The following is a 13,290-nucleotide window of genomic DNA, read 5'->3' as shown; positions in this document are numbered from 1 at the left end:
AAAGGGAGATGAGAATCTAACAGTCATGAGAGATTGGAATGCGGTTATAGAGGAAGGAGTGGAAGAAAGGGTTATACGAGAGTATGGGCTTGTACTAGGAATGAGATATGAGAAATACTAATTGAGTTCTGCAATAAATTTCAGATAGAAATAGTGAATACTCAGTTCAAGAATCACAATAGGAGGAGGTATACTTGGAAAAGGTCAGGAGATACAGCAAAATTTCAGTTAGATTACACTGTGGTCAGGCAGAGGTTCCAAAATCAGATACTGGATTGTAAGGTATATCCAAGAGCAGATATAGACAATTTAGTAGTGACAAAGCACAAGCTAAAGGTTAAGAGACAAGTCAGGAAGAATCAATACACAAAAAAGTAGGATAAGGTAGTACTAAAGAATGAAGAGATATGCTTGAAGTTCTCTGATGCTCCAGACACTGCTGAAATGAATAGCTCAGTAAGCAGTTCAATTGGAGAGGAATGGACATTTCTAAAAAGGAGAATCACAGAAGGTGAAAAGAAAATTGTAGGTATAAAGAAGGTACATGTGAGGTAACCATGGGTAACAGAAGAAACAGTTGACTGAAGAATGAAGGAAATAAAAAAATGTTCAGCAAAAATCAAGAATACAGAAAAACAAGCAACTTAGGAATGAAATAAATAGGAAGTCCAGGGAAGCTAAGATGAAATGACTGATTGAAAAATGTCAATAAATCAAAAAAGAAATGACTGTCACAAGAACTGATGCTGCATACAGAGAAGTCAAAATAACCTTCAGTGAAATTAAAAGCAATGGTGGTAACATTAAGAGAGCAATGGGAATCCCACTGTTAAATACAGAAGAAAGAGCACATAGGGGGAAAGAGTACATTGAATGCCTCTATGTGAGGGAGGGCTTGTTTGATGACATGATAGAAGAATAAACAGTAGTCAATAGGAAAGACATAGGAGATGCAGTATTAGAGTCAGAATTTAAAAAAGCTTTGAAAGACTTAAAATCAAAAAAGGCAAAAGGGACAGATAACATTCCATCAGAATTTCTAAAATCATTGGGGGAAGTAACAACAAAACAAATATTCACATTTGTGTGTAGAATGTATGAGACTGGTGATATACCATTTGACTCTCAGAAAAGCATCACACAAACTATTCTGAAGACTGCAATAGCTGACAAGTGTAAAAATTATCACACAATCAGTTTAACAGTTGATGCATGCAACTTGCCGACAAGAGTAATAGGCAGAAAAATTGAACAGAAAATTGAGCATGAATTAGATGACGATCAGTTTGGCTTTAGGAAAGGTGAAGGCACCAGAGAGGCAGTTCTGACATTGTTGTTGATAATGGAAGCAAGGCTGAAAGAAAATCGAGCCACATTCATAGGACTTGTCGACCTAGAAAAAGGGTTTGACAATGTCAAATGGTGGAAGATGTTTGAAATTCTGAGAAAAATTGGGAGAAGCTATAGGGAGAGGTGACTAATATACAGAATGTACACTGGCTAAGAGGGAATAATACAAGTGGAAACCTAGAACTAAGAGCTTGGATTAAAAATGACCTAAGACAGGAATGTACTGTACAATCTATACATCAAAAATGCAATAATGGAAATAAAAGAAAGGTTCAAGAGTGGAATTAAAATTCAAGATGGAAGGATATTACTGATAAGGTTCATGACATTGCTATCCTCAGTGACAGTGAAGGAGAATTACATGATGTGCTGAATGGAAAGAACAGTCAGATGAGTGCAGAATGTGGACTGAGAGTAAATTTAAGAAATATGGAAGCAATCAGAATAGCACAAATGAGAACAATGAGAAACTTAGCATCAGGATTGATGGTCACAATGTAGGTGAAGTTGAAATTCTGCTACCTATGCAGCAAAATAACCCATAACAGATGGACCAGGGAGGACATCAAAAGCAGACTAGTACTGGTGAAAAGGGCATACCTGGTGGGTAGAAACCTGCTAGCATCAAACACAGGGCTTAATTTGAGGAAGAAATTTCTGAGAGCATATGTTTGGAGCACAGTATTGTATGGCAGTGAAACATGGACTGTGGGAAAACTAGAACAGAAGTGAATTGAAGCATTTGAAATGTGGAGTATAGGTGAATGTTGAAAATTAAGTGGGCCAATAAGGTAAGGAATGAGGAGGGTCTGTCCAGACTCAGAGAGGAAAGGAATGTATGGAAAACATTGATGGGATAATAGGACTTCTGTTAATACATCACTGAATAATATCCGTGGTATTAGAGGGAGCTATAGAGGGCAAAAACTGTACAGAAAGACAGAGACGCATATAGCAAATAATTGAGGACATAGGTTGCAAGTGATACTCTGAGTTGAAGAGATTGGCACAGGAGAGAAATTCATGGCAGGCATCCTCAAGTCAGTCAGAACACTGATGACTCAAAACAAACAAATAAATAAATAAATTTTTCTATGTCTTACAAATTTGCACATTTCGCAATTTAAAACATGAATTCAAAATATGACAGAAGAGAAGAGATACTTAGAGCCTGTTTAAATGAGAGCAACTGTATCTAGAATGACAGTCCCTTATGCAAATACAGTACTGCTTCAGACAAAAAGGATTCACACTCAGAAATTATGTTGGCCAGGAAATGGAACAGTTGAGATGCTTTTTGTCTTTCATTCAATACTATTCTACAGCATAAGTTTCTGGAGCAATGTAGTGTGCTGTTAGAACATTATGTAAAGTTAACAACTGAACATTTTGTATAAGCCTCTTCATGACACTCATAGTTCAGCTGGCACAATGTAACTCTGAAAGCTAGCAAACTTTTTAATCATGTTTGTTTGCCTATCAGCTACTCAACACCTCTACTATTCAGTGAGTTGTCACTATTACTACTACATTAACAATATAAGGAAAAGTTAGATTGCTTTTCACCGTAAAGATGACTTGTGGAGTTGCAGACAGGCATGACAAAAAGACACTTACACATTACCTTTCAGCCAAGGTCTCCATCAGAAAAGGAAGTACACATATGTTCATTTACAGAAGCGAGTAAACCTCAAACGCACATGACCACCATCTCCAGCAGCACGGACTGAAATGCCGGCATCCTGATCTGAGCTGCCAGGGATGGCAGGCAAGTGTGCATGAGGTTTGTTCACTTGTTTGAATGAATGTGTGTGTGTGTGTGTGTGTGTGTGTGTGTGTGTGTGTGTGTGTGTGTGTTTCCTTTCCTGATGAAGGATTTGGCCAAAAGCTAATGAGTAAGTGTCTTTTCATTTGCCTCTCTGCAACTCCAAGTGTCATCCTTACAGAGAGTAGCAATCTATCTTTTTCTTATGTTGTTGGTACTCCAACCTGGAGTTTCCATTGTTTGTTTTTACTACTACATTATTTACATAAGGTGCTTAAGAGATGAAGTTCAGCACTTACTGCCATAAGAGCTATTCAGCACTACTGGAAGCATGTCTGTTTCTCACTTGCAAGTGGTATACATGATCCTAGGAGTAATAAAATAGTAAGCTGATAATCAAATGTTTATTACAGTCAATTAGATCAAACCCTGGCTCACAACTGAAAATCAGACTATTGCATTGTGGGTTGAGAATACACAAATAAAATAACAGAGAACTTGTTTTTCAGCTGCAAAAAGGACTATGTATTTTTATCACATGTGGCTACCCTAACAAGGTATTCAGAGTACATGAAAAAATTTCACATTATTTCTTCACTTTTGTACTAAGTCATCCACACAGCATCAAGTTGTAATGAAATATAATTTTCAGAAAAAGGATCTTCAAAGACATAATGTGTTTAACGTGCTCAGTTAAGCAGTTTGGACGAGAATATTTTGTTGGGAAACACAAAATGGTGAAATAGGCCAACATAGTTATTATAACATACAATCAAATAGCTTTTTATTCATTTATGTTGTCCAAAATTGTATCAAATCTTTGACTTCACTCTGATTGAGGTCTTTCCTGAGAATGAGTGCAGTCAAAATGTTCAACTGGAATGAATACATAAATGTATCTGCCAGGTCACTGCATGATCCAAGCATCCAGATTCTACATTTACATCCACTGTGTGTCTAAATATACCCAACACAATTCCTCAAGAATAACATAAGCTTTCTTTCAAGTTTCTCAAAAGCTTTTGTTCAAGTTTCTCAAGTACACAAAGTCTGATCCTTGCCCATCAGACAGAAGTAAGAGTTAGGTAAATATTGGAAGTGAATATTTTACAAAATTATAAAATTGTAGTTGAAGAAAATTGTCTATACCTCATGAGCTTTCTCCAACTCTCCTGTTAGGATACCTTGAACATCAATACCATCAAAGTATCTGTCTGTTGGAAGTGAGATGTTGCATACTGCAGCAATAGTTGGAAAAACATCAAGAGCAGACACCAAAGCATTGGACATACTTCCTGGCTGAAACACAGAAATGATGCTCTATGTACTGACCATATAATTTAGTAGAGTTACAATAGAAGAAACTTTAATATTATACATGAGAAAATGAGCACAGATAGATAATTACTTGTTCCCATAAATAAAATTCATGATAAATATTACGATGTGGAATGCATCAACAGAACAAACATAGAACACTTATAGACAACTAAAAAAATAAAACAATGTTTATATGGATACATTCTGGCTATTTACAGTTATTATTATTATTAATATTATTATTATAACATTAACACTTTCTTGCTAATTGTGCAAGAATTCGAAAAAGCATTGGACTCAGTTTATTTATTTTATTTATTTATTTAGCATCCAACAGATCACACATGTGATATAGGATTTGTCATTTGATTACACGTAACACATAACAACACATACACATAATAAATGGACAAACATATACAAACAGCAAAACAAATTACATACACATAGTACATAAGTAGTGTACAAGAACTTATTACACAAAAACAAAAGTATATGCTCATGATAAACAGTTATAGATCATGAACTATGCCTTATACACAAAACGTATTACAGATATTTAACGGATTTTTCATAAGTACCATAATTATGAAGTTGAAAACATAATTAAATTAGTTTAAATTTTTTAAAAAAGAAGTTCAGGTTTCAATCCACAGTCTGAGACAGGTATTCATTTACACTGTAGTAGCATTTTTCCATCAAGTATTTTTTTACTTCACGCTTGAAATTATTTTTGCCTTTCAGTTCTTTAATTTGAGATGGAAGTGTATTTAAAAGCTTTATTCCTAAGTGGCTAGCATGTTTCTGACTTCTAGTTTTTGCTACATATGGAATGTGGAAGTCTTTACAATGCCTTGTATTGTGATCATGGTAGCTTGAGTTGGTTTGGAGATCACAGTTATTTTTACTGATCATTTCCAGGCATTTAAAAATATATATTGATGGTATTGTCAGTATCTTTAGTTGTCTGAATGAGGGTCTACAGTGAGTTTGTGTTGGACTGTGTGTCATGATACGAATAGCTCTTTTTTGCATAATTAAAATGTCATTTAGTCTTGACCTGGTTTTTCCCCAAAAACCTATGCCATAGCTTGCAACTGATTGGAAATAACTAAAGTACATCACTCTAATACATTCCTTGCTACATACCTTGGATATTATTCTTAAGGCAAAACATGCTGAGCTAAGTTTCTGAGTAAGATATACACTGTGTTCATTCCAGTTTAAATCTTAGTCAATTCACATTCCCAGAAACTTTGTGGTGCACACTTTTTCTATTTGTTTGATATCCAGCATAAGGCACATATTTTCCCCGTGACACTTGCTTCCATATTGTGTGTGTATATATATATATATATATATATATATATATATATATATATATATATATATATATATATATATATATATATATATATATTTAACATCAGCTTATTTGAATAAAACCATGACTGTATGTAGAGCATTTTTTCTGCTGTAGTACACAATGATTCTTTTATATCACTAATTAGGATACTCGTGTCATCTGCAAATAGTATAATTTTGGCTGAGCTGTCTGGAGCCTGGATATCATTGATATAAATTAAAAATAACAATGGGCCCAGAATGCTGCCCTGTGGAACACCTATTTGGTTCAAATGGCTCTGAGCACTATGGGACTTAACATCAGAGGTCATCAGTCCCCTAGAACTTAGAACTACTTAAACCTAACTAACCTAAGGACATCACACACATCCATGCCCGAGGCAGGATTCGAACCTGCGACCGTAGCGGTCGCGCGGTTCCAGACTGTAGCACCTAGAACCGCTCGCCCAACCTGGCCGGCAAGGAACACCTATTTCAATTTGTTTTGGTTCAGATATGAGTTTAAAATTGTGAAGTTTGTTGGATGACCTCAGCTCAACAACTTGTGATGTGTTTTGCAGATAAGATTCAAACCATTTTTTAACAGTATCCCTGATGCCTATTGCTTCAAGTTTCCCTAGTACTATTACATGGTTCACAGTATTGAAGGCCTTGGATAAATCTAGATTAATTCCAGCAACCTGTTTATTTGACTCCAAATCTCTTACTATTTCTGTTGCGTAGTCCAATATGGCTGTTTCTGTACTGTGCCTTGTTCAAAAACCATGCTGACTTTTATTTATTAGTTTATGTTTTTCTAGATATTTTGTAACCCTGATTTTCATTAATTCCTTGAGTATTTTGGAGAAGGCTGGGAGGAGAGATATGGGATAGTAATTTTCTATTTTATGTCTGTCACCATTTTTGTATAGAGGTATCACTTTAGAGATTTTAAGTTTATCTGGAAATATCCCTTCACTAAGGGACAAGTTTGCTATGTGCACTATAGGTTTGACAACACATGGAGCAATTTTCTTAATTATTGATATAAGTACATCATCCAACCCAGAGGACATTTTCGGATTTCAAGCATTTAATGACTTTCAGAACTTCATGCTCATCTGTTGGGATTGCAATCATGCTGGTATTTACCATTGGAGTAGCCACTGTTGCTTAAATGTACTACTTAAAGTAAGGGGAATATTTACAAAATAATTGTTTACATAGTTTGCCATGGCATCTTTCTCTATGGGGATATTTTCATTATTTTTAAGATTGATTTCCTGTTCTTTAGTTTGACCCCCAGTTTCTTTTTTTACCATTTTCCACATCATTCTGGACTTGTTACTAGCCTGCCTTATTAATCTATCATTACTTAATAATTTTGCTTTTGCTATTACTTTGCGGTAAGTATTTTTGTATGTCCTCATATACTCAACAAACTGCTGATCATGACATGTTTTTAACTTTAAACTTAGTAATTTTGTGGTTTCCCTTGACTTTTTAATTCCGGGTGTAATCCAGGTCCCTTTGTATCCAGATGATCTATAACTCAAAAGCTTTTTTGGGAAACGCATTTCAAAGTATGTCATAAAAGTGGAAACAAATGTATTGTAAGCATCATTTGTGTTTGTTTGTGCCAAGACCTCTGACCAAACTGCATTTTTTAAATTATTTTTGAACTGATTACAATTTTCAGTAGAGAAAAATCGTTTGTACTCCTTTTTATTTTCCTCCTCCTTGGGAGTTGCAGTGAGATTAAAGGTTAGTGCATTGTGATCTGATAATCCTATATTCATATTTGTAACTGCAACTTCATGTGTGACCACATTTGAGAAGATGTTATCTATTAGGCTTTCACTGGAATCTTTTGTTCTAGTGGGAACTGATATGTGGGGGAACATGTTGAAGCTCTTTAGTATGTCTAAAAACTTGTTTTAAAACTGAACGCTGGACCAATAGATTAATATTAAAGTCATCACAAAGAATTATGGTAGAGTTCTCATTAGATAAAATGTTGAGCATTTCTTCCAAATTCTTAAGAAAGACTTCAGTATCTCCAGATGGTGATCTGTAAATTGCTGCAACAATTATTTTCTTCTTTAAACTATATAACTGAATGGCTACTGCTTCAAAATCCTTTTCTATGATTAATGGTTTAGCCTCGTATCTTAACTTAAATTTAAGCTTAGGATTTAGATAAATGCATACACCACCACCTTTGGCATTTTGCCTACAGTACTGACTGGCAAGTTTATATTGGCTTAAGTTTATGCTGTTTAGTTCAGTGTCCCTGCACCAATGTTCCATAACACATGAACAATCAATATGGTCACTATTTGCTGCTACCTCAAGTTCAAGGTACTTGTTTTTAAAACACTGAATGTTCAGACTCATAATTCTTAGCTGATTTGAACAATCCGACTGACCTGTGACTTTACACTCTGTTGATGCATTTTCTCTTACACTGTTACAAGACTTCATACCTTGTTGTAGATTCCTTTGCTTGCAAACATGTAGCTGTTTCCCTGTTATGTGCTGTTGTTCACTGTTTTGCCCCAGCAAAAATCCTGGCTTCTCAAGGGTGGCTGCCTTCTTCTGGTGTGATTACCACTGCTGCTACTGTGTGCTGTTGCAGTGAATGCCAGTGATTCTGGTTGCTTGGTTATTGATGTTGGAACTACTGCTTCTGTTGTTGCTGTGAGTGCTAATGATTCTGGTTGGTTGATTTTTGATGCTGCAACTATTGCTTCTGATGTTAGTTCTGCTGCTGCTGCTAATGTTGGTCCAGTAGTAGGTTCCTCTGTTGCTACTGTTTTTTGGACGGTCCATTTGCGTGCTGCTGCTGTTTGTGCTGGTGTTTCTGCTACTGGAGATTTATACCATCCCAGTTCAGTGGCTGTCACTTTGGAAATGCATTTAATTTTTCCCTTATTAAGTTTCCTAACCTGGCCTTCCCATTTCTGTTAAGGTGAAGCTCATGTTTTGTAAAACATTCTTTATCAAGTGTGCTTGAGTCAATTAATTTCACATTACTGAATAGCCTACAACTACTTTTAAGTTTCACATTAATTCTGTGAATTTCCTTATTCACACATGACCATTCAGGTAAATCATGCCTGTTGGTAAAGTTCACCAGTAAAATGTTTGTATTTGACAGTACTAGCAAAACACTCAAGAGCTGCTTATACATTTTCATAGCATTGTTTTCGTAAATGTCTTTAGCTCCAGTGCAAATTACAACACTGTCCTGCTTGTCATAATTATATTTTACGATGTTTTTCGTCACTTCTTTGAAACCAGCACCTGATTTAACCATGCCTGTGCTTATGCTTATTGTCAAAACTATGATCGCATGGAGATTCAAGTAAAATGTATGCTAGATTGAAGACCTTTTGGTAGGGAGAACACAGCATGTTATCTTGTATGGAGAGTCATCATCAGATGTAGAAATAACTTCAAATGTGCCCCTGGCAAGTGTGTTGGGGCCCTTGCTGTTCAGTTTGTATATCAATGACCTTGCAGACAGTATTAATAGTAACCTCAGACTTTTTGCAGGTGGTGCAATTATGTATGGTAAAGTGCTGTCTGAAAGAAGATTCATACATATTCAGTCAGATATTGATAAGATTTCAAAATGGTGAAAAGAACTGTTCCAAACAGGACTAAGAGAGGATACTGACTGTTTACAGAGAAGGGTAGCATGAATGGTCACACATTTGTCTGATCTGTGGGAGAGAGTCACAGAGATACTGAAGGAATCGAATTGGAAGACCCTTGAGAATAGACATAAACTATCCTGAGAAAGTCTATTACCAATATTTCAAGAACTGACTTTAAATGATGATTCTAGGACTATACTACAACCCATATGTATTGCTCACATTGGGATTATGAGGATAATATTACAATAATTATTGTATTCGAAGAGGCATTCAAACAATCATTCTTCCTATGTTCAATACATAAATGGAACTGGAAGAAACCCTAATACCTCGTGCTTCTGCCATGCCCCTCATGGGCTAGTCCAGCACACAGCTTCAATCTGTCAGGAAATTTCAAAACAATGTGCAGTCTGCACTGACAACACTGGTCATGACAAGCTGAAGCTGTAAATTTGTCAAGTGGTTGAGGAAAGCTAATCTGACATGCCCATCAAACTTGGAGACTTATTGTGCAAAACAAAACATATTGCAAAACTGATGTTACTTCTTGAATTTTTTGAATTCAAATTCATCACAGCTGCAGACCCTATCACATTGAAAATTATAGAACTTATTGAAGTTGATAGAAAACACACATATAAGATTTTTTGCCAAGAGGAATGTGAGGATTGTTGTTGCTGTTGTGGTCTTCAAGTCCAGAGACTGGTTTGATGCAGCTCTCCATGCTGCTCTATCCTGTGCAAGCTTCTTCAGCTCCAAGTAACTACTGCAACATTCATCCTTCTGAATTTGCTTATTATATTCATCTCCTGGTCTCCCTCTATGGTTTTTACCTCCCAAACTGCCTCCAACACTAGCGTGATGATTCCTTAATGCCTCAAAACATCTCCTACCAACTGACCTCTTCTTCTAGTCAAGTTGTGCCACAAATTCCTCTTCTCCCCAGATCTATTCAGTACCACCTTATTAGTTACATGATCTACCCATCCAATCTTCAGCATTCTTCTGTAGCACCACAGTTTGAAAGCTTCTATTCTCTTCTTGTCTAAACTAGTTATCATCCATGTTTCACTTCCATACATGGCTATACTCCATACAAATACTTTCAGAAATGATTTTCTGACACTTGAATCTATACTCAATATTAATAAATTTCTCTTCTTCAGAAATGCTTTCCTTGACATCCTTCCTCAGCATCACTTGATTTAATTCAACTACATTCCATTATCCTCATTTTGTTTTTGTTGATGTTCACCTTATATCCTCCTTTCAAGACACTGTCCATTCCATTAAACTGCTCTTCCAGGTCCTTTGCTGTCTCTGACAGAATTACAATGTCATCGGTAAACCTCAAAGTTTTTGTTTCTTTCCATGGATTGTAATTCCTACTCCAGATTTTTTCTGTTTCCTTTACTGCTTGCTCAGTATACAGATGGAATAACATCGGGGATAGGCTACAACCCTGTCTCACTACTTTCCCAACCACTGCTTCCCTTACATGCCTCTCGACTCTTTTAACTGCCATCTGGTTTCTGTACAAATTGTAAACAGCCTTTTGCTCCCTGTATTTGACCCCTGCCATCTTCAGAATTTGAAATAGAATATTCCAATCAACATTGTCAAAAGCTTTCTATAAGTCTACAAAAGCTAGAAATGTAGGTTTGCCTTTCCTCAATTTGTCTTCTAAGATAAGTCGTAGGGTCTGTATTGCCTTGTGTTTTCCAACACTTCTAAGGAATCCAAACTGATCCCCCCTGAGGTAGGCTTCTACCAGTTTTCCATTCATCTGTAAAGAATTCGTGTCAGTATTTTGTAGCAGTGACTTATTAAACTGATAGTTCAGTAATTTTCACACCTGTCAACACCTGCCTTTTTTGGAATTGGAATTATTATATTCTTCTTGAAGTCTGAGTGCATTTTGCCTGTCTCATACATCTTGCTCACCAGATGGTAGAGTTCTGTCTGGGCTGTCTCCCCCCAACACTATCAGTAGTTCTAATGGAATGCTGTCTACTCCCAGGGCCTTGTTCAACTTATGTCTCTCAGTGCTCTGTCAAATTCATCATGCAGTCTCATGTCTCCTATTTCATCTTCATCTATGTCCTCTTCCATTACCATAATATCGCCCTCAAGTACATCACCCTTGTATAAACCCTTTGTATACTCCCAACTTTCTGCTTTTACTTCTTTGCTTAAAAATGGTTTTCCATCTCAGCTCTTGACGTTTGTACAAGTGGTTATCTTTTCTCCAAAGGTCTCTTTAATTTTCCTGTAGGTAGTATCTATCTTACCCCTACTGATATATGCCTCTACATCCTTACATTTGCCCTCTAGCCATCCCTGCTTAGCCAGTTTGCACTTCCTGTTGATCTCATTTTTGAGACATTCGTATTCCTTTTTGCCTAATTCATTTACTGCATTTTTATATTTCCTCCATTCACAATTAAGTTCAATATCTCCTCTGTTAGCCAAGGATTTCTACTAGCCCTTGTCCTTTCACCTACTTGATCCTCCGCTGCCTTCACTATTTCATCTCTCAAAGCTACCCATTCTTCTTCTACTGTATTTCTTTCCCCCATTCTTGTCAATCATTCCCTAATGCTCTCTCTGAAACTCTCTACAACCTCCAGTTCTTTCAGTTTATCCAGATCCCTACTCCTTAAATCCCCACCTTTTCACAGTTTCTTCATTTTAATCCACAGTTCATAACCAATACATTGTTGTCAGAGACCACTTGTGCCCCTGGAAATGTCTTACAATTTAAAACCTGGTTCCTAAAGCTCTGTCTTACCATTATATAATCTATATGGAGCCTTCCAGTGTCTCAAGACCTCTTCCACGTATACAACCTTCTTTCATGATGTTTAGACCAAGTGTTAGCTATGATTAAGTTATGCTCCGTACAAAATTCTACCAGGTGGCTTCCTCTTTCATTCCTTACCCGCATTCCATATTAACCTACAACTTTTCCTTCTCTTCCTTTTCATATTACCAAATTCCAATCCCCCATGACTATTAAATTTTCGTCTCCCTTCACTATCTGGATAATTTCTTTTATTTCATCACACATTTCTTCAGTCTCTTCATTGTCTGTGGAGCTAGTTGGCATACGCACTTGTACCGCTGTGGTAGGCATGGGCTTTGTGTCTATGTTGGCTACAATAATGCATTCACTATGCTGTTCACAGTAGCTTACCAGCGATTCTATTTTTTTTTTTTTTTTTTTTTTTTGTTAATTACTAAACCTACCCCTATTTTAATTTCTATTTATAACCCTTTATTCACCTGACCAGAAGTCTTGTTCCTCCTGCCAGTGAACTTCACTAATTCTTACTATACCTGACTTTAACTTATCCATTTCCCTTTTTAAATTTTCTAACCTACCTACCCGATTAAGGGATCTGACATTCCACACTCTGATCCATAGAACACCTTGTTGCTCCTGATAACAACATCTTCCTGAGTAGTCCCCGCCCAGAGATCTGAATGGGGGACTATCTTACCACCAGAATATTTTACCCAAGAGGACGCCATCCATCATTTAACCATACAGTAAAACTGCAAGCCCTCGGGAAAAATTATGGCTGTAGTTTCCCCTTGCTTTCAGCCGTTCGCAGTACCAGCACAGCAAGGCCGTTTTGGTTAATGTTACAAGGCCAGATCAGTCATTCATACAGACTGTTGCCCTTGAAGCTACTGAAAATGCTGCTGCCTCTCTTGAGGAACCACACATTTGTCTGGCCTCTCAACAGATACCACTCCATGTGGTTGAAACTACGGTATGGCTATCAGAATCGCTGAGGCCCTCGAACCTCCCCACCAGCGGCAAGGTCCATGGTTCTTGGG

The 13,290-nt window shown here is 36.7% G+C and overlaps 1 protein-coding gene across 3 annotated transcripts in view; it reads right to left on the bottom strand.

Annotated features, from left to right (window-relative positions):
* Positions 1-13,290, bottom strand: part of LOC124595065 (arylsulfatase G-like) — a 130,870-nt gene that overhangs the window by 14,391 nt on the left and 103,189 nt on the right. For all 3 annotated transcript variants that reach the window (XM_047133643.1, XM_047133644.1, XM_047133642.1), the window contains exon 8: positions 4,265-4,414. In XM_047133643.1, coding sequence (XP_046989599.1) covers positions 4,265-4,414 — 150 coding nt within the window. The remainder of the gene's footprint in view (positions 1-4,264; positions 4,415-13,290) is intronic.

Source organism: Schistocerca americana, chromosome 2, assembly GCF_021461395.2.
Source record: "Schistocerca americana isolate TAMUIC-IGC-003095 chromosome 2, iqSchAmer2.1, whole genome shotgun sequence".
Lineage (NCBI taxonomy): Eukaryota > Metazoa > Arthropoda > Insecta > Orthoptera > Acrididae > Schistocerca > Schistocerca americana.
The sequence above is the reverse complement of the archived record's forward strand: the minus strand, read 5'-3'. Positions and strand labels throughout refer to the sequence as shown.